This window comes from Chenopodium album, chromosome 10 (assembly GCF_948465745.1).
Source record: "Chenopodium album chromosome 10, dcCheAlbu1.1, whole genome shotgun sequence".
Lineage (NCBI taxonomy): Eukaryota > Viridiplantae > Streptophyta > Magnoliopsida > Caryophyllales > Amaranthaceae > Chenopodium > Chenopodium album.
The window spans coordinates 55,530,430-55,553,130 of NC_137843.1; the positions used below are offsets into that span (position 1 = coordinate 55,530,430).

The 22,701-nt window shown below is 33.8% G+C and overlaps 4 protein-coding genes across 4 annotated transcripts; 1 reads left to right on the top strand and 3 right to left on the bottom strand.

Annotated features, from left to right (window-relative positions):
- Nucleotides 1–403: 403 nt before the first annotated feature.
- Nucleotides 404–3,416, top strand: LOC145562581 (transcription factor bHLH104-like). Its single transcript, XM_081622898.1, has 6 exons — nt 404–677; nt 1,542–1,622; nt 1,742–1,822; nt 1,948–2,025; nt 2,343–2,505; nt 2,915–3,416. Exons 1-6 carry the CDS (start codon nt 586–588, stop codon nt 3,164–3,166), a joined length of 747 nt encoding a protein of 248 aa, XP_081479024.1. The 5' UTR covers nt 404–585; the 3' UTR covers nt 3,167–3,416.
- Nucleotides 3,417–4,341: 925 nt separating this feature from the next.
- Nucleotides 4,342–7,092, bottom strand: LOC145564183 (WAT1-related protein At5g07050-like). Its single transcript, XM_081624513.1, has 7 exons — nt 6,867–7,092; nt 6,706–6,768; nt 6,179–6,295; nt 5,858–6,089; nt 5,369–5,527; nt 5,137–5,288; nt 4,342–4,852 (listed from the first exon to the last, which is right to left on the bottom strand). The coding sequence occupies exons 1-7, from the start codon at nt 7,070–7,072 to the stop codon at nt 4,684–4,686; spliced, it is 1,098 nt and encodes a 365-aa protein (XP_081480639.1). The 5' UTR covers nt 7,073–7,092; the 3' UTR covers nt 4,342–4,683.
- Nucleotides 7,093–7,843: 751 nt separating this feature from the next.
- Nucleotides 7,844–10,951, bottom strand: LOC145564184 (CASP-like protein 5B3). Its single transcript, XM_081624514.1, has 3 exons — nt 10,424–10,951; nt 8,877–9,009; nt 7,844–8,332 (listed from the first exon to the last, which is right to left on the bottom strand). Exons 1-3 carry the CDS (start codon nt 10,552–10,554, stop codon nt 8,138–8,140), a joined length of 459 nt encoding a protein of 152 aa, XP_081480640.1. The 5' UTR covers nt 10,555–10,951; the 3' UTR covers nt 7,844–8,137.
- A 1,936-nt stretch (nt 10,952–12,887) lies between these two features.
- On the bottom strand, nt 12,888–16,893 carry LOC145564185 (1-aminocyclopropane-1-carboxylate oxidase homolog 3-like). The gene is made up of 3 exons (XM_081624515.1): nt 16,237–16,893; nt 13,484–13,805; nt 12,888–13,335 (listed from the first exon to the last, which is right to left on the bottom strand). Exons 1-3 carry the CDS (start codon nt 16,770–16,772, stop codon nt 13,084–13,086), a joined length of 1,110 nt encoding a protein of 369 aa, XP_081480641.1. The 5' UTR covers nt 16,773–16,893; the 3' UTR covers nt 12,888–13,083.
- Between the last annotated feature and the right edge of the window lie 5,808 nt (nt 16,894–22,701).

Sequence of the window (22,701 nt, forward strand, 5' to 3'; positions counted from 1 at the left end):
TTAATGCAAAACTTTGACCAGACACAATAATTGCCCTCTTTTGATAAATGAAACTTCTCATAAGCATAGACAATTAACTCGATACATTAAAACATACACTTGATATGAAATAAAAATTAACGAAAAAACTAAATTAGTTCAACAAGATAACAGGCATCAAGATGATCATAGGTAATATACCACAAAACCTAACAAATGAAAAGAATGAAATTATATCTAAGAATTTCTATCTGTCATTAACTCATTATATCACTCATGTCACTAATGACAAACTTGTAACTATTTAAATTTTTATTAAACATTTTAATTAACTTTGTTTTATGGCCCTAAAATGAAGTGCTTACTCCACTTGTCGTTGAAAACACCCACCAATCAAAATCCTACCACGTGTTAGATTCTAACTGGCCTCCCATCTCTTCCCTCATATCTCTGATTCATCTTCCTGCCCCCCTTTTTCTTCTGTCTGTGATTTTTCTCTGCTTTTCTTATGATTGGGAACAAATAAATACTTAATCTTCAGTAAAATATTCTGGATTTTTTTCAGTGATTAATTTGATTTTTCTGCTTTAACCCCAATTCAAAAAGATGGGTTCTTTTGATGATACTGCTTGGGATCTACCCCTTGATTATTTCATTGATGATGTTGCTTCCCCTAATTTTTCTTGGGTTGATCCCAGGTAATTTCAATTTTTATGAATTACCCTTTATTTTCTTAATTTCTCATTGAATTTTAACTCATTTTGTGATTTAATTAAATTTTAGTTAAATTAGTTCTTCATGCTAAGAACTAGGTAGGAAATAATTATTTTTCATTTTTTTTGCTTAATCGACATAGTTGGAGAAGATTGAAGTAGAAAAGGTTGTATTTGATTAATTGAGGGATACTTGGTTTATGATAAAGTTTCAATTTTCCTTCCTTCCAAGTAACCTTTGCTTCTTGTACATGATGAAATTTACGCTTTCTTCTCATTATAACTATTGGGAGTAAGTATTTTGATGATTATGTGGTTGCGAACTAGTTTAGTTGGCTAAAATCTTTGTGTGCGCATGGGTGGAGGGGGTGGGTGTCAAAACGTAAAATCCGAGATCAAATCTTGTCTATAATTGCCTTTATGCTCTCTATTAGCTAGATAAAATGACTATTGAGATTATTAATCATGCTCTTTGTGAGTTTGGTGAACATATTAGAACATGTACCATTGATTTATAGGGGACATCTACTTTTATTTAAAATGTGATTTAGCTTAAGAATAGGAAAAATTGCAGCTTGATGATTCTAGGTATATAGGAATATTTGACTTAGCTTTATGATTGATAATTCTTTGATTAATTAACTATAATTAAGAATTTGGTAGTAAAGTAAAGCAGTAAAGGTGTTTGAAGATGGATAATGCTAACCAAAAATCTTGATTTTGCACAAGAAATTTGATTATTTTTAAGCTTCTAGCTGTATTTGGATTTGGTTTAAGTTTTGATTAGATGATGTTCTTATGATCAAATCATGGTGATTCAATCTTAACTAAGAGAGATCTTTCTTGCAGTTCCAGCATCGAAATTGACTTTTCAAGGACAGGAAGTATGATACAAGAACAAGAATCTGAGAGGCAACGACCCAAGAAAAGGTGTTACTTTGCCTTTACTGCATAAGATCTAGTTTATCATGTATTAATAGATGGTTTAGATTAATTTCTGAACTCAGTTCACAGTCATATGATCTTACTTTGAAGAAATTTCCTTGCAGTTCTTGCATAGAAATCGACTTTTCACAGACAAGTAGTGCTTTCCAAGAACAAGAATCTGAATTGGAATGCCCTAAGAAAAGGTAGAATGTGCTATTAGTGACAACTGCTATTGCTTCATGTTGTTACGACGTAAAATTTGCTCAGATCAACAGATTGCTTGGACTGTAGTATCACTTAACTCTAATATCTTCTTCTTGATTTGCAGGGGACGTTCTGCTGTCCACAGCAATACAAAGACTAAAGCATGCCGTGAGAGAGAAAGACGGGAAAAGTTGAATGACAGGCATGCAATCTGCTTCTTCTGCATAATGTTTTTTAAGTTTAGCATTTGTATTCAACAATTGAACATTCAACAAGTGATGCATGGTATTGAAGATGTTTTTTTTCATCTTTTTGTACTAAGCTTTTACAGCGCGCTTGATAACATCTTCATTACACAGTATTTCATATTACCTTAGACATCTAAGTAGGATTTGTTTCACCAAATTACACAAAAGATTTATTACTAACCCCTCGAATCAACACCACCTCAATTGGACATATTAGGGATATATATTTTGGTGGTAACCATATTGAGTTTCATTTTACTTCCTGCTGCAGCTTTCTAAACCTGAGCTCTGTTTTGGAACCTGGAAGGGCTGCCAAAGCTGACAAATTGGCTTTATTATCTGATGCCATAAGAATTGTGAAGCAATTAAGGATTGAAAATCAGGAGGTTAAAGATGAGAATAAAAAGCTGCAAGAGGAAATTGAAAGTTTAAAGGTGAATACTTCTTTTGCCCTATTACTTGCTTCTTGTCAACTTTGTTCTAAGCTAGTTCTGGACACATTTTGTTTGAATATCGGAACATTTTTGATGGAATTCCATTTGTGGATCTTCTCTAGTTAAATCCTTTATCTTCTGAGATTCAAGACTTTGAAGCTTATCTAACTTTAATTTTCCCTACTCACATATTATATATGCTTGGAGCATTGCATGATAGCTTATTTCTTCAGTCATCTATAAGTTTATAATTGAAGATGAAGTTGCAATAAAAGGTTACAAAAGTCTTGTATAACCCATGTTTTACTAGAGTTTTTGTGACTTCATTCAATCATCATATTACCATATGTTTTTATCTTTACTTTTTAGTAGCTCCTTTGCTGTTCTTAAACTTAGCTTCCTACTATAGGCTGAAAAGAATGAACTTCGTGATGAGAAATCGACATTGAGGGCAGAAAAAGAAAAGATGGAGCTGCATATGAAAGCAATGTCTGGCATGCCTGGTCCTGGAATGATTCCTCCTTATCCACCGGCCTATCAAGCTGGACCAAATAAGATGGCTGTTTACCCTGGTTATGGTATGTACCCTATGTGGCATTATCTACCACCAGCTACTCGTGATACTTCTCGTGACCATGAACTCAGGCCTCCTGCTGCTTAAGTGGATGTGCAAGATTTCTTCTCAACAGGAATTCTGCGACATTTGTCTCAAGTTTTGTCTTTCTTTATTTGAATGTATATAATGTTGGTGAACTTGTTTCTTCCTTAATTTAGATTCGAATAGCCAGAGGCTCATGGCTTAAACGCCATAGAGTGTTGCTAGACTATGTAAGTACACTAATTAAGACTCCTATTGTTTATTTCCTGTGTGTTTTTTTTATTTCGTATGAATGTAATCCTGCTGTTTTCTTTCTGCTTGTTTTGCTGTCTAGATTCTTATCATCGAGATTTCACCTCCTGATAAACCAGGAAATGCTTTTGCAGCGGGATCAAATATGGTCATAAACCTGTTCATTTTTTCCCCTTTGCTTAGACTGAATCAGCTTGATTGACCTGAAACAATAATTCCTTCCACATTCCCTGCTACATATGTGATGTAAGTCATATTTTAGAAAATTTTTTGTTTGGGGGAGGGAAGATCACGAATTCTTATTAGTTGCATACGAGTTTACTTAAAGGTAGGTGTACCCAAGTGTATTATTTTTGTATCATTTGATGTCAACTGTCAAGAACTCTGACATACGGATTGGTCGGCAAGAATTGTATATAAAATTTAATTGTCAAAGCCTGTAGCTATCCGCTAAAGTTGGCTTTTATCATTACGTCTAATCTGTTGAAGGCAAACAGAATTAATTGTTATTGTTATATGCATGATTCATGAACTTATGATTATAATATAAAATTTCGATGATATTTCTGAATCATTCAACCAGTTGTTCATTTTTTAAATATCCAGATCTTAATTGTTCTATATATATTATCTATAGACAGGGATGTAAGATTTATCTATGACAAATCCCTTGTGCAATGAAGCCAGACACCTGCCTATGAAGTAAAATTTTCGAAAATTTTGATTTGTTTGAAAAGATTAGATGACATGGGACTTTTTTGCGTACTGGAAGTTGGGAATGTTATGTTGTTTGATCGACAAATTTCCATTAAACTTGATTTTGGTAGTAAATTCCACAAAATCATCATACCATTGAAATTGAACTCTTGTGTAGTTGTGTGACTACTGATCGCAAAAATTAGAGGAAAATGGACTGTGGATGATTACACTGGTTAACATGATTTACAATCCTGTCAAGCTTATATAGATGCAAGCAGACTGATAGGTTGAGATGATATCCTTTTTACATAGTAAACTTTTCAAGTCAAACAGCATCCAAAACTAATATGAAGTACTTTACAGAATATTACAGGCATGTTTCTTTAGGATTAGTCCAACAGAGGACTAATGTTAATTAACCTGGAGAAGAGAATCAGATACTGACTCAGCTTAACCTGGGAGCACCGATCCTATCTTTCGTAATTCATGCAAGCATAATAGGCATCTTTATACTATTGACAGTTTATATAGTTGCTTATTCTTGGCGAGTTTGAAGATGACTGATGGATTTCTTTACTCCCAGCTTTTATGTGCCTTTGTAATTGCACCACAGCCATCTTCTCTAGTGTCTATGGCTCTATTGTCACCTCTTCGCCATTTTCTGTGTTGAATGCCTCTGGTTTTAAACTTTTCGAGTCTTTATAGTTTAGGTAGATCCCGGCTATGTTTGTCTGTGCTTCTTCTTTGCCCCAAATTAAGAGGTACATACCAAAGATGACAATAGCTGCCCCCATTATGCTGAACATGTGATTGAGAAAATATTAGTCTTCTCCTTATATCATTTGTTCTGAATTAACTAGACCCTGCTCTTTTAAACTCATTTAATCAGTTTAATTTAGTATAAACCAGTTTTAATTTGTAAAATCAGTTCTCATGAGAAAAACATCAGTTTGTTTACTAAAAATCACGAAGTTCATATAACAAAACAGTTGTGAATCAGCAAAGTCAGGTTTGATCAGTCAAAGTAAGCCTTAATGTTGTATCAAAATCAGTTTCTTGGAGAAAATATCAAGTTAGTTTACCTGCCAATGTAAAGCTTTTCTCCAAGGACAAAATATGCTAGTAAGGCAACAAGTATTGTCGAAAGAGGGTTGAACATGGTCACAAAAACAGGTCCTTTTTCTTCTGTGCACCACAACTGAAGGAAGACTATTAAGCCTGAACAAACCACTCCCTGCATGCCATATATCGAGTATATGTTATAATAAGATCCTACTTGAGATAGTCTAAGGTTTTATCAACAACAGTTCTTACAGCATAAATGGTGGACAAGAGGTCAATGTTGAAACCGATTGCCCAAGCTGCTGGCTTACGCTGAACACATGCAGTAAAAATGGCTGACTGTGCAGCACCAATGAAACTCATCCATGTTGTCAGTGACAGACGTGCAGGATATCGTTTCAGAGTAAAGGCCTATAGTTATCAGTAAGCATATAGACTCATAAGGATACATCATATATTCATATCTAATTGAAGGAAAACTCTTCTGTGATTCATTATGGACAATCTGTGTCGTGTGTCCTAGGCTTTTATTAGGCATTTAGTAATTAGCAGATAAAGAATGGCAGCATCAGCTGATTTGAGAATTGACTAGCAAATGAAATTATCAAATTTCATATGAGTGTTAATTATGTGAGCAATTATTTGTTTTTTTAGGACTGTCGAAATTGACTCATAATGTAACCAAATCCATACTAGCCCAAAACCAAACTGAAAGACTCGTTCCTAGAATATAACTCAAACCTGCATGATGTACCATATGGACCATGATAGGCAACTAGCTGCAGTTAGAATGGAACCTATCAACCTTTTTTCGTTAGTTGCTGTACTTCCTTGGATATGCAGCAGAGGATTCCAGATGTTTTTAATGACAGATCCCTTGTACAATGTCATGGCCATTACACCTCCTAGGGAAATTAAGGTACCGAGAACCTTTGCAGCTCCTCGAGGGTTCCATATATCAAGAACCTCCATCCTAAATAGTCATAGTGTATAGTTTAACAAATCCATTTTGCTAGAACAATTCTTCGAATGTTAAAAGGAGAAAGAAAGGGTTTTACTCACTTGAGTGCAACTGCAATCACAAAAGTTAAGGAAGCTATTGTGTTGATCATTGATGCAACAAATGTCGGTGAAGTATACTTTAAGCTTGCAAAATACATGTTAAGTGTCAATCCCACCCTGCCAAAATTAGCAAAATTTATCATTTGCTTCCATTTGAAGGTGATGTGTAGTAACTTGTATTATACTGTGATATATCCTAAGTGTATGATATGTATGAATGTGTCTCATGTATATTAATTATGAAGAACTAGTGGCTGAATGCATTCTTGTAAAATGCAAATGTGAGAAATTGTCACTTGCACCTAATGAGATTACCTTGAAAAAGCAGGGGAATTTTGGAAATATTTGGAGGTTGTTTTGGATTGTGCTGTTGGATTCAAAGTCCGATAATTGTTGTGCACTTATAAATCTCGTTACTCTGAATGTTCCCTTTTAGGATTTCATACACATGACATGCTAGCTACAACTACAACAAATTATATCTTACAATGTTTTCCGGTTTTATACCATTACTCTTGTAGGCTTACCCGAAGAGGGAGAGCACAAATATTTCTGCCATCAGAGCTACTGTCAACTTTGGCCTTGCTTGTCTGCATGATATAAAGAAATTAAATTTCATAGGCATGTAATTATGAAATCGACATAGATGCAATATCATGAACATGTATGTGAAAAGGGAAAAAAAAACCTTTCAAGAAAATAAGCAAAGGGGAACATCACCACCCCAGCAACAACATGGCGATATGTAATGTAAACATAAGGATTCATTCCATTATTGAAGGATGCTTCAGTGATGAAATACAGTATAGTCCAGCCTATCTGTGATAGGATCATAAACATGTGCGGCTTAAACCTGAAGTAAAAGCTCCAAATGTTACAATTACTCATAGCCATTGCTTAACTTCTGTTTTTCGTTGAGTTTCGAGTTAAGCCTGAAGGTTGAACTGCATGCTCCTTTATATGCAGTAAAAGGGCGGATTAGTCTCATATGATTCCTCATTGAATGTCATTTCATTGTTAGCATCCTGTTCCAGGTCATCTATGTCAAAAGAGTCATGACAACGAGTTTTCGTGTGCAGCATCCTGTGATAAGCTATGCATCATAGCTACAATAGTTTGTGTTTAGGAATCATTCTGGAGAATATGTTAGAGAAGGATTGCATTAGACTTGTAATAGGCTATCTTAGCAATGTTCAGAAGTTATGTGTAAGCCATTCTTTTTAAAATTCTCGGATTTTATCCATATGAATTTTGGTTCCCCTAGAGAGATCGTATAGCATATCTTATCATATTCTCATCATTGTATAGGGAAATTCTCCATCTGTCACTAAATAATGAGAAAATTTGACTTTTTTTGTGTGGTTAACGATGTTTAAACCATTGTTTTTTTTTTTTTTTTTTTTTTTTTTTTTTTTTTTTAAAAAAAAAAAATTCTTTTATCAATTCAAGAATATAGGGTAATTGAAAGATTGGCCATCACATACGTTTATATCAAAAGGACATTTGTGATTTTGCATAATAGTTAATCTTGTGTGCAAGTTTAGTCGTGTAATTCAAACCAATTAAGAGATTGGATATGAGTTAGCTTTGTTAGATTAGGCTGAAAAGTAAGGTATTAATCTATGTAAATGTAGTATTCTAAGTTTAGTATTTTAACTACTGTATGAAAAAAAAAAATTCTGCAAAATTGATCTCATCGGTTTTTTGGGTTTAGATATGAACAAGTTTGAAGCGAAAGTTACATTCAACTTCTCAAAATTGGGTACATCATTCTAGATTACAGATGTGATCAATTGACGAGCTATACACACTTCACAAATATACAAAAATGATCTGATAAGGGGAAAAAAAACAATATGAGAACCAATAACCTCTCTATACTTAGATCTCATCTTTTTTCTATATACATTGTAAGCTATGCTCCATTTCATGGTAATAATTCCGAAGCAAGAAGATTTTCTAGCTTGCTGCTAGAAGCCAGAACATGATGAGAGACGAGATGAACACTGTAAGCCAACTTAGAAAGGCAAAAGCAACTGCTATCTGGTATTTGAAGCATTCTGCCACAATGGTACAACCTCCGATGTCATGGAAGTACAGGACTGTAATTCCTGCAGATGCAGAAGCTGCTGCAAGAGATAGTGTAGCTGTTACCTGTTAACAATACACCACCCTTTGTCAAAGTTGCGTCTTATAAAACCCAGATTTTGGGTGTATGCAACTTATGTTGACCCCTCTATTCCTAAATAACTATCTTTCAATTTGAATGTTCATCGTTCAATATAACAAATCCTATCTGTTAGCAAAGGAGGGTGAAGGTTAAGGGGAGAAATAATTACTAACAGCTTCAAATAAAAGGACCTGAAAAAAACAATATGCTTGTTTTCTGTGTTTTTTTGCTAGCACCTTTGCTTTTAGCCTTTTATTTACTAATGCAAAAAAAAGGACTCTAAAAAACTAATATATTTGCATTCATGTTTTTCCAACAAGGCCCTGAATATATAATTTGGGCTCTCATACTCATAATAGTCTTAAATTTGTGTCTAAATGTTAAACTCGGCTAGATTTATAAAAACAAATATCCAACATTTTGGTCTAAAATAAAGAGTTTCAAGAATCTGACACAGCACACAGGTTCAGGATTAGAAACGAGGAGTTGGAGTAAAATTCACAAAGTAACGAGTAGAGGAAGGCCTACCCAATCTCCGATTACAAAAAGGCTGACAAGAATATGATTATGAATCACTATTTTCTTTGCAAGGGCATAGGCATCCATCAACGCGAGGCTTAAGCTCCAGATTACTTGCAAACCCATAGAAGCTATGAGATAGCTGCAAAGGCAATACGTGTTTCAGTCATTCATCCCAGACCCTTCAAACACATGGATGAGACATTATAATTAGTTCTATTTTATTTCCCAAAGACAATTTTTGAACTTACAGAAATTCAATAATCACCAAAAACACTCTCTGAAAGATGTTATCTGAAGAAATTAAGCATATAAGTTCTTATAAAATGGATATTATGGGAATGAAAGGCAACTGTACATTTTTAGAGCTTTGGAGGAACCATCTAAAGCACAAAGAGTAAGACATTAAACAGCAGAAAGCTTAATAGTGAATACAAATCTACTTGTTCAAGTTTTCGTATTCTTCCTTGGACTTACAGCCTTACAGGTTAACTGGCAGATTACCAGAAATTCCTAAAAATGCTTTTTCAGCTAATGATCAGAGTCTTTGAGTTTCTGTTTGCACCTGTTATATTTTGTAATGTACAAAATATGAATTAACGCTCCAGGTGAATCTAGTCCTACAAATGAAGTGCTACACAGGTTTACAATTTGCAACTTTGCGCTCGAATCCTCAAAATATTTTGTTACAACAACTAGATCTTCTCCTCTCGAGACATAATACTTAATATGTTCTCGACTATGAAGAATCATACTTTGTTCTTAGTTTTTAGTCCCACTAGTTTTGGTTTTCAGAAACAAATGGAATCTTCAAAAATCAGTCTAAGACCTTTGTGAAATTGACATAGATGGCCAAGAGAGACTCCTGTCTTGAATCAAAAGGGTTACAAGGAATCAGTCAATGTCAAATAGAGGAAAAGGCATGGAAATCATTGGACAGGAAGTTCTGCTAAGTAAAGATTGAAGAACAAAGTTTCATGACCATTGAAATAAGCAACTAAAGCAAGGGATTAGATGTGCCAATGCTTTAAATAAATCGAAATCACAGCCAAGGAACAGATACTATGTTATCAAATTTGCGAATTTCACAAACCAACTAGCTAGCGACTTCATACATGAGCATCATTCATAAACATGACACATGACATGTTTCTTGTATTGTATAAAATCTTTTCAGTCATCTAAAAAAATTATGCAGGACAAGCATATAATTTACATTATATACAGAAAGTAAAAACCCATTTTGGATAAGTCAGGATAGAATAAATAAATGCTAATCAAACAACAAATTTAAAAAAAAAAGTAGTGGACAAAAAACTCAAAGACAATATTAATGACAAAATCATATGTAAAGCTATTTTTCTTTTTCACAATGAGCACAAACACACAAGATATGCCAATCCAACATCAAATTTTAAAAATTTTGAACAAAACACGTAATATTATACTCGTTCCGTGTAGAATTAATAGTCATGTCGATAGTGTTATTTGAAATAATATAATAACGTGACAATTATATCCAAACAAAAGGGAAAAATAAGAAGTGAATAAAATACCAGAAAGCAGTGAAATTGAAGAAGCTAGAAGTGGATGCCATAGAAGCAACGGCACCTGCAGCAAACATAAATTGAGCAACCCTTAAAAAAAGCCCAGTTATAGTTCCTGGTGTTCCTGCAAAATCCTTCATTTTTCTTTCTTTTCCAATCAAAATCAAACAATTTCTCAAATACCCACTAAAATTAATTACATCTTAATACAATTTCAATCATCAATCCAGAAAAAATAAAATGGAAATGGAGAAAATTCAGCAAATTTGAGGGGTCAGATAACAAAAACAGAGGGGTGTCAAAATTTAACAACCCAGATTGCAGAATTTGAAGAATTGATGTGAGAATATTGAGAATTAGGGATTTGATGGAAGAAATTAAATAAAAGAATTGTGAAATGGAAAGAGGTAATAATGATCAATCCAATTGATTAGGGGTGTAAGACAAGTAAATTTGACAAAGGGTATTTTGTGAGTTACTCAATCTTGGCTGAAAATGAAAATCAAGAGTCAAAGCCATCATTAATCATTATACTACGTCTACGAAGATGAGGATTTGTTGGCTAACGCGCAGAAATCAGGGGCCAATAGAGCTGGGCCGGGCCGGGCAAGTCCATGTGTTGTATGGTGCTTAATTTTTTTTTTTTTTTTTTTTTTTTTTTTTTTTTTTTTTTTTGGTGTTTATAGAGCCACAAAGGGCGGGGGTGAGAATCAATCCCAGTCTCCTGGAATCGGGAAAATTGTAACCGCTTAAGTTGTCCCTCACTTCTATCGTGCTTAAAGTATGATATACCGGAAAATGGACAAAAAAAAAAAAAAAGTTGTAGCGTGCTAAGTTTATGTCGATCTTTCATTAAGAGTAGTAACCAAAGTGTGGAATGACATAATTATACTATCGAAGGTTAAAGAGTCACAAGGACGAGTGATGAAAACCGATCTCAGAATCTTCTGGGACCAGGAGAGTTTAACCACATAAGTTATTACGGAATACACGCTATCTATTGGCAGTATTTATGTAATTATTGAATTACTCCGTAGAAAATACACCACGGAAGATTAAAAATGGATGGGCCTTGTCCAATACTCAAATATGACATTATGGACTAACATACTGTAATTTTGTGGGCTATTCCTAACGTCAGGCCTTAGTGGATCTCCAAAATGCCCTGTTACGCATAAATCTGTCAAGTTAATGTGAAGAATTGTGAATTCCTTGTAAATTGGTATATACTAGATGAAGCCCGTGCGACGTACGCTTTGTTTAAATTTTAATTTTTTTTTTTTTGTATTTATGTGCTAAAATTTGTTACATATTTAAATAAAATTCCTAATATCAAAAGATAATATTTTATATATAATTAATTTAAACTTAAAAATCTCATTCGTCAATTTTGCTTACGTGACATTTGAATTATTTAATTCTAAAAGAAATCAATAATCTCTTATTTAGTTGGCTAAAACTAAAATTTATAATCTGGCGCGCTAAGAAAATTAAATCCTACGTGGCTCTCTAAAAATTCGGGAAAAAACTCCCCTTTATATATATTAGATTAGATTAGACTCTTCCGATGTGAACTCTATGATTGAACTAATGTTACTTCAAGCGTGCAAATGTAAAATAATTAAAGTATTTTTACTCTTTTTTTCCTTTTTATTTAAAGAGGTAATTAAAGTGTTTAATAGTTATTTCCACCCATATATCTAGTGCTAAATCTACTTGTAGGCCACTTCAAATGTCTATGAATTGAAAGGGCTTCATGACTTTATCTTTATTAAGGTAAAAGGAAAAAATAGACTCAAAAATAAAATAAAATAAAATGGTAATGGCTAAAAAAATAGTTAGGTATATTAGCTTTTGATGATTTTTATTTTGATATGTTACAAAGTTTTAACTCGTATTTCTTTCTTTAGAAAAAAAAAAAAAAAAAAAAAAAAAACAATTAAGAAAGAGAATGAAAGAGAGAGTATAGAGTTAACTTACATGATTTCCTACATATTTATATTTGTGTTTTTGTAAGGATGAACTTTGATATAATTTTGGTCACATGATTGGCCTTCTTAGATTATTATTGAATTGGGTGAAGAGTTGACCTAACACATTATATTGAATTGGGTGAAAAGTTGACCTATCAATTAATTGCTATTCGTAGTTTAATTATACATAAAATTGCATTATATCCAACCTGACCACCTATCTCATCTCAGGTGTGCAAGTCTCAATGATTGAACCCTCCCCCTCCATCCCCCAACTTGGTGAGATTCAAAACTTAAACAAGGTCAGGACATTTATCATTCATGAAACTCATGTTAATTAGTACTTCGTATTATGTAACATAGATTATGTAAAAAATAATATTCTAATAACGACTTTTCTTAGTTCAATATATTTGAAAAGTAAAGAGGAAGAAAAAAAAATGATACATAAATAACATTTTGAATTTTCATACAATGGAAAGCTGTAAAAACTACTCCGTAAAAATTTATTATAATAGCCCATAGAAATCACAACATAAAATACTGCTTACAATCCGGATCTTGAATGCTCCATATAGATCATCTTTACCGGTTTGACTAGTACCAATTATGATGATACTCCAAAGAATATTGTTGTAAGTTGTGGTTGTAACTTGTAATACCATCTTTAATCAAGTTTAACTTTCATCTTCAAGACTATGAATGTAGCTTGAAATGATGAATTCCAATATCATCTAGGGAGTTGGAGAAAAGGCGAGTGAGGTTCTCTTCACTTGAGAATTCACGATAAAGAGGCGGATTTTCTTCTGATGTTAACTCTTTGATTGGACCATATAGCTTCTTAGATGAGAAAAGACCCTGAACAAAAAATGGAACGGAAATCCTAGGTACAACATTGTTCACGGTTGATCTATGGTAGACGCTTTTCAATAGGCCATTCGATACAATCTGAAAACAAATTGATATAATAATCAAGTATTAGAACTAGTTTAGATTCATGTACTATATTATAATGATGTCGAACAAGCTAAAAATTATTCACCCATGTATTCCAAACTTAGAGCTTATAATTAAAATTGAAAAATAGGAATGATACCTGAAGTGCATCTCCAATGTTAACAATCAAGGCACCAGTGATAGGTTCAACATTAACCCATTGGTTTTCATGAAGAACTTGGAGACCCCCAACTTGATCTTGTAAAAGTACCGTGATGAATGTAATATCAGCATGTCCACCAGTTCCTAGGGTCAGTTGTGGCTCTGGACAAGTCGGGTAGTAGTGGCAAGCTAAGGACCACCCTTTGCTAATATCGAGTTCTTCAAGATGTTTTGGTCTGAGTCCACGACCCATTGATAACAACATAAGTATGTTGTTGACTAACTTAACCATATGGTCGACATACTCTAGTGTCACATCCCTGCAAAAATAATTTCTTTATTATACTTCCTCTGAATCTTTTTAGTAAGTTGACACGTTTCTTTAGTCATGTTTGTCAATTTACATATTCAGCCGTTAATATCTATCCCTACATTATAAAAAGTAGAAGATAACTTTTAGGAATAGTGTTCTACCAACTATATCCTAAAAAATATGTATAAAAATGTGTATTTACTTTTTTACCCTCATTAATATGTTTACTTTCATTAATATATTTAATGTATTTTTTTATTATTTTTTTTATTTTTAATTAAAGCTATCATCAATTAATTTAAAGTTTTTTTTTTTAACAAAAACTTGTAATGCTTTTTTTTTTTTTAATAAATTTTTTTTAATGCTTTATACTTCATATGTTATTACTATTTTTTTTAAAAAGAAAAAAAAAACTGTATGTACGAAGAAACAATTTATTACCAAGAGACTGTCTATTTTCACCCCTTCGTGGTTACTCTTCTTATTTACAACCTTGTCGTCATTTAATTGCAACTATTGTTAAGGTTATTAGTTTTGAAATTTACATTGTTTGATGGCACATAAACAACATTGGGATTCATATTAAAAAGTGATATTTGAGCAGATGTTATCAAGAGGTATAAAGAACCTTAAAAATCCTAAAATCAAGGGAAATCAATTATACGAAAAAAATTGGTATTAATTAATTGTGAAGAGAATTTAAGAGGAAAAGTATACCTAAGTGAAGAACTACATTATTAAGTTTTTAGCTACAACAAACATCTATACTTCTATATTAAAAAGCGTTCCTAAAATAGAATATGTTCCACGTGTCACCTTTTTCAAGTTCGACATGTCAGCAATATGCGCCACATGTCATTATAAACATGACATGTCACTTTCACATGTATTAGGTTTGCATCTAAAAAATGCTTATAACAAGACTTGAACTCAAGACCAACAAGTCTTAAGTTAAGAGTCTTACCATCTTAGCCACTTATTAAATGTGTTTTTTTATCCAACAAAATTATAGTTATTTTACATAAGTTAATTTGTGTCTTATTATACTATTTGTTTCCATTATGTAATGATTGAGTTTGACAAATAAAAAATGTTTATAGCAAGACTTAAACTCGAAACCAACAAGTCTTACTATCTAAACAGTCGAATTTGATTAGCAAATTAAACAAGTACAAACTAGCAACGCGGGGCATTGCCTGAGCCACACATTAGTTATCTTATATATAATTGTAGAGTCAATTCACCACATCCCTTCAAATCCCCAAAACTCAAATCTCAAATCTTATATATTAAAAAACGTTCCTAGAACAAAATATGTGTCACGTGACACCTTTCACATGTATTAGATATATGCCACATCACCTTTCACAAGTATTATATGCCACATCATCCATCGTACTATAAACATGTTTTAATGCAATAAAAATGTTTATTACAAGGTTTGAACACAAGACCAATAAGAAATAATCCAATGTTCTAACCATCTTTGCTATATTTTAATTATGTTTCATATTCAATTAAAATATACTAAATACTTTGTATTAAACACCAATTTGAGAGAACTAATTTAGTTACGTAGCTATTATTGTTCACTTATTTATATAGTTTATATATTATAGGTCAAATAATATTGTTAATATTCAAATAAAATCCGGCGCATCGCCCGGGGTACACACTAGTTTCACAATTAAAAACTTCGTATGACCAAAGCTCACAAAAAATTCATTTGAAGAAAAATACACTAGGTATTATTGAAACATGCAAATCAATTAAGAGTTCTAAACTGACTATTGCCGCTTAAATTATGAAGGGGTCGGATGCAAATCAATTAAATATTTTTTAATAATAATTTTTGAAATAACACTATCAAACTTTTGAGGGTTTTAAAAAATAATTGTGATAAAAGATTTTGGTAGCTTTCTTATATTTCTACATAGCCACCACATAGACACATAAATCAAATAGTACGTATTAAAACTATCAGGGGGTGTAAATATACGCCAATACAACTTCTCTGCAAGAGCTAGCCCTTTGCGCGCATCGCGCGCGTAGGCAACCCTAGTAATTATTAAAAAGCAAAAATTATTAAAAATTAATATTTTGAAAATATATATCGTGACGAATCTAACACAACTCCACATAATTATACTTTTCATTACGTATAAATCACAAAACACGATCAAAGGAAAGTGTGTGAATAATGCTAAAGTCAAAACGTGTCAACTAAAAAAAACGGAGGTAGTATATTAAGTTAAACTTTAAATACAAATAGCAACATGAATTAGTACTAGATAGAGTAGATACTATATATATATATATATATATATATATATATATATATATATATATATATATATATATATATATATATATATATATATATATATATATATATATATATATATATTAATAAGAATTCAAAAGACTAAGTAACTCACTTGCATATTTGAGGTAGCTCTTGAGGATCAACTTCACCCGTTAGAGCATTGAAATAGAAAGTATCCCTCCAATTAGCAGCTTTTGATTGATACAAGTCATGGTTAGAAAGAAAAGTAACATTCTTTGTGAAAAAATCACGGCTATAGATTTGCTTCTTAGCCTCCGCATCTTGCTCATGAAACATTCGAACTCCTTCGATCATCTTTTCCAACAATTTCAAAGGAATTCCATGATTTACCACTTGAAAAAATCCCCATTTATGAGATGCTGAAATGATTTCCTTTACAATCATTGCAGTTTGATAAGCACTTTCACCAACTTGAGCAAGATCTATAACAGGTATACCTATATTTTCAGCGTTTATACCCAAATCCTTAGAGCGATCCTCAAGTGGTCTAACAAACATGCTAGGAACTTTTTCTATTCCTCCATCTACCACCCCCTTTACCCCGGTTTTTTCTTCATCAAACGCCTTGAGATCATTAGTTCGATCATAAATACTTTGTGTTTCATTCATGTTACCTTGGTTGCTCATTGAAATATTGAATCTTACAAGCTTTTTTTATGGAAGGACAGTATGATTGTATAAAATGGATCGGAGTTTCCTTTATTTTTTTGACGGGAAACGCCCATATATTATTACTTTATTTTTTTTGTACTTATTAGGAATTAGTGCGTGCATAGAGAAACTATCCCTAGTAAAACAAATTTATAGTCAAGTGTAATGCATTTCGCTTTTCCACTCACATACGTAGAAACCCATGTGCATTAACAAAATTTAGATTAGTCTAAGCATTGATGGACTTGATTGACTTAGCCTAATCCATGTGCTTAGCCATATGCATTAACGTTATTAACAATCTATACTATTAGGCGTTCCTATATATCTAATATATATCTAAGAGAGTTTATGTGCCACATGATACCCTCCTTTTAAACAAATGTTTTATACTCATGTTACATGCCAATCCTTCAATATAAAAGTAAACATGGTTGTTTCTACGAATTGAACTAGTAGCAATTCAAATGAAAAAAAAATAAATAAAATAAAATTAACCACCATTAATGTTTCAATATAATACTTTGTAGCTAATAAAGTCTTACAAATGTATAAGTGTTAGTCATGTATATCTTCGATGTCTTATTGTAATACAAATTGTTTTGTACAAATAATATTATACTCCCTCCATCCCTTTATTAGATGCCTATTTCTATCATTTATTTCTCACATAATAGAGAAGTAGACATCTAATTAAGGGACGGAGGGACTACCTCAATTCATTGCAGAAATAATATTAATATAAACTATGGAGTAATATTTTTAATTCCAAAACTTGTAAGTGTTTTTGCTTCAAAATTCAAATATTAAGTATTTTTTTTTTAAGCACAAATATCAAGTAATTTCTATGTGTTTAGAAATATCAAGTAATTTCTAAACACATAGTGATGTCAATATTTGATTATTAGACTAGAAATAAAAAAAGTAAAATCTCAATGCATTGCCCGAGATACTCATTAGGAACGATTTCCCCAAAAACCGCTTAAATATAAATTATTTTCCTATTTGTGTCGGTTTAAAATTTATTCCCACCATATGGTCCACGTAGGATTGATGGGAAGCTTCGTTAGTTTTTTCGCTAATAGTGATAGCGGTTCTATACATTAAAACTGCTAAAACTGTTAGCGGTTCTTATACATAAATGTAAAATTTACAAGAATGCTTAATGAAGGGAGGTTATATAAGAACCACTAACGGTGATAGCGATTTTAATGTATAAAACCGCTATCACCATTAGCAGTTCTATGCTGAACCAGAACTAAATAAAAAATTAATGAAGCTCTAACCATCATACGTGGACAATATGGTGGGAATAAATTTTTAAACCGACGAAAATAGGGAATTAATTTACGTTTAAGCAATTTTTAGGGAAATCTTTCACTCATTAGTTATAAAATTAAAATATTGATTATGCTAATCAATTCGTCCACATACAAATCATAATTAACAAGTTGCCCACCATAAGAGTAACTCCAATGACAAACTAATTGTCAAATTAGCTTGATATGCCACCTAAACTTTTAAGCTAATTGTCATTTTAGCTCCAATGGCTAGCTAATAGCTTACTATTTTAATGGACCATATCTCTTTAATTTACGTTGATAAATTTTATTTTATTTATTTTAATTTGTTTTGTTTTAGCAAGTTTTTTTTCCAAGCAAATTGCATTTTTTAGCTTCAATGGTTAAGCTAATAGCTAGGAATTATTTAATATTACAAAACAAGTTCCTGACTACAATCATTGGAGTTGCTCTAAGTGATGGCGTGTTGCATGCCTTTATTGTTGGGTACGGTAAACCAATATACTTTTTCTACTTCCACTATTTATCCTTAATTGTAATTAGCAAAATAAAGGCAAATAACGTAAAGCAAATCAATCTCTACCTTATACGAATTGAAGTATGATACTGTATGCCATATTATTTGTCTATATTAAGCTAAATCTACTTATCTTTACATAATACTACTCCGTAGTACGAAGTATGCAACTTTGAAGGTTTTTTTAACGAGTGAGTATAAGTTTTTGTAAAAATTAACTCATTCATTTGTTTCATTCTTAATATAGTTTATCTAACGAGTGACTATCAATTTGTTTCTTAATTTTCATACCCAACACGATCATTCATAGTAATTGTGTACTCCTCTTTCTTTACCAGCATACATTTTTGGTGTGTTGAATGAGTTTGTTGTCTAAATTTTTTAAACCTTTTTGAAAACCGGTTAGTGCATATTTTATCATAGAAAGTAAATCTACAAGTACATACGACGAAACCTCACTAGGAGCGTGGTTTTCCCAGACTTGTTCACAACCAAAACGACACTAACCTAGCTAAGGGGTGGGCTACAAAATTCCCATCACGCTTGACATGAGACCAAAACATGAAAGAAAAAATTGAACTACAAAAAACAATGTCCTCTGCAATGCTGTCAATGGTAGAGAGGGTAAAAGAATTCTTCTTCAGCTTTGCAATCAGAATCTCAGAGTCAGACTCAATGGTTATGTCCTTAAAGCCATACTCCTTCGCCTTCCTCAAGCCAAATAGCGCAGCCTTCCCCTCAGCAACAAGCGGGTCCCATCTCGCTCTTACTCGTCTTACACCAACAAAAAGAACTCGGCCAGAGCAGTCACGGGCAATAGCCCCTAAACCAATCCAACCCTCATTCTTTGTAGAAGCATCTACATTGATTTTGATCACATAAGGTGGGGGAGGAGACCATACCACTCTATCTTGGACATGAGATTGCATTCTTTTCCTGTATATTTTCTCCGTGTATTTGCTGAAATCCACCACCAACCTGCTATGTCTTTCCAGAATAATGCTATCCGGCTCGCAGGTGTTCTAAAAAACCCACTTATTCTGCCTCACCAAATAAACCAAGTGAGGAATAAGCTCCTTTTATAAATCTCTTCACTCAATTTATCTGCCCATAAGAGCATAATTTCACCAAAATTCTCAGCAGACACGAGTTCAAGAGCTTCAGAGCAGCCACTTTGATGCAAAAGTACAGTAACACTAGGACAGGAGATTGTGGCATGAATAATAGACTCTTTCTCATAGCCACACCACAGACAAGAAGGATTCTCAAGGAGATGTCTATGCTCAAGAACTCCACGAGTTGGAAGCGAATTAGAACAACACTTCCATATGAAGTGACGGACCTTTGGAGTAACCTTCAATTTCCAGATTTCAGACCAATAATTCTCAAAATTCTCAAGCATAAAAGACATACCCAGAATGTAGGCTGATTTGACTTCGTAATTCCCGTCTTTCGACCATGCCCACATTAAAGAGTCCTCGGGGAGTCTTTCTCTGATGGGGATAGCATGAATGAGTTGCTGGTCACGATCATTGAAGACGTTTTCCACCATACCCAGGTCCCAATTTTTCTCGTCCATGTTAAACAAGTCAGCCACATATGTGCATACCCCTGCCCTGTTCTCACTAGCAGCAAATCTTCCCTCGTTATCAGGCAGCCACGGGTCCTCATTTTCCTGACATTGCCAACTTTCCAAAGCATACCCTCAAGGACAAGAGCTTTTGAACTCCACAAACTACGCCAAGAATAGCTTGAACAAGTACCCAGAGCCGCTTCAAAGACTGTGCAGTTTGGGTAGTATTTAGCTTTAAAAACTCGACAGAGAAGAGAATCCTCCTGAGTTGCTAATCTCCAAAGCTGTTTACCCAACAAGGCATCATTAAATACTCCCATGTCCCCAAAGCCCATGCCTCCTAGCCACTTGGGTTGACATAAAAACGCCCAACTCTTCCAATGAATTTTCCTCTCTTTTACATTTGAACCCCGCTAAAAACGAGCCATAAGAGAGTGTATTTCATGAATCAGAGATGACGGGAATTTATAAACTCCCATTAGATATGTTGGGATGGCTTGAATGACGGCTTTCAAAAGGACCTCTTTTCCCGCTCTATAGAGTAACTTCTCCTTCCACCCTTGAAATTTCTTCCAAATACGGTCTTTTACAAAAGCGAATACGGCTTTCTTTGCCCTCCCCACCTCTATTGGTAACCCCAAATACTTCACATGATTATCAACCATCTCCATGCCAAGAATCGAGCTAAGAGTAACTCTGGTAGCAAGATCAACCCCCTTACTAAAGGAAACCTCCGACTTATCTAAATTGATTTTTTGCTCGAAAGTTGCTTCATATTTGTTGAGAATATCAACAATGATTAAACATTCCTATCGGGCGGCTCTTGTGAAAAGAAGACTATCATCTATAAAAAAAACAAATGAGAGATCTCGGGGCCTTTCCTACTAGCACAAACACCATGGATTTGGTTTTTTTCCGCAGCAAGCTTAAGAATTCTAGACAAAATATCCGCAACTAGAATGAAGAGATACGGAGAAATAGGGTCACCTTGACGAAGAACCCTCGATGGAACAAGGACACCCGAGGGTTCGCCATTTATTATAAAAGAATACTGGACCGTAGATACAAAAATCATGATTGTGTCCACCCAAGCTCTGTATAGCCTAATTTAGTAAGCAGTCGTCGGAGAAATTCCCATTTTACCCGATTATAGGCTTTACTCATATCAAGCTTCATCGCAATAGAACCCCTGCGACCCTTAGCCCTCGTTTTCATGGTGTGGAAGAGCTCAAGAGCAATCAAATCATTATTTGTAATTAAACGTTTCGGAACAAACGCACTTTGATTTTAAGTAACAATTTCCTGTAAGAGGGGTTTGAGCCGATTTGCAACAGACTTGGAAGCAAGCTTATAAAGCACATTACACAAGGCAATGGGACGGAACTAGGATATGCAAGTAGGGTCTTGCACTTTCGGGATAAGAGCCACATTGGTCCTGTTAATATCACTAACGGGAATTCTACCAGAAATAATATTGTTCAAAAAATTTGTCACATCATCTCCAACAATATGCCAGTATTTCTGATAAAAAATAGCATGTAATCCATCCGGTCCAGGGGCCTTATAGGGATCATTTGAGATAGAGCAGCAAAAATTCCATCTTTTGAGTAAGAAAGGCAAAGAGAGATATTCATACCTTCCAAAATCAGATCCGGTACACTAGATAGAACCTCCTACACCAATTGATCATCAAGTTCACCTGCTGCAAAAAGAGAGCCTTAAAATTTCATAATTATGCTCTCAATCTCCTTCTCTCGGATCCTCCAATTGCCCTCACCATCGATCAATCCCTTGATGTAATTCTTTTTCTTCCGGTGTGACGCTTTATGATGAAAGTACTTTGTGTTCGATCACCATCTTTAATTTCTGAGACCCGTGAGCGTAGATACCAATACGCCTTATTTTTCTCATGAATAGCCTCAAGTCGTTTACATTCTGAGAAATTTGGGTGAGTTCCCTGGTTGTTTTGTGAACACTTGAGAGCCCATTCAACATCAGCTATTTGCTTACCCAGGTTGTCAAACGCAGACTTGCTCCATTTGATGAGGTTTTTTGCCACCATATTAATTTTATGCAGCATACTTAGGTGGCTAGAATCATGCCAAGAGTCCCGAAGAACTTCTTCTACCCCCTCTTTGAGCAGCCAACAAGTCTCAAAAAAGAACCTGCGGTTTTTCTTTGTCTTCTTTGCTTTGATCTAAGCTTCGGTATTCAAGAGAATGGCGAGGTGATCCGATTTATACTTTGTCAGGTGTTACACATTTGCGTCCTTGAACCACGCTGACCAGCTAGCACAAGCAACATAACGGTCTAATCTCTCCCACGTCACCCAAGAACCGTCATGCCCCAAATCCCGAAGACCACACTCATCAAGCACACCACGGACAGCATCCATAACTCTTTGTTCCCTTATCACCCCACCTGATTTCTCGTTCCCACTAGTAATTTCATTAAAGTCTCCACCAAAAACAATAGGATGAGGTGAATTGAGGAAAATATTGCGAATAAGGGCCC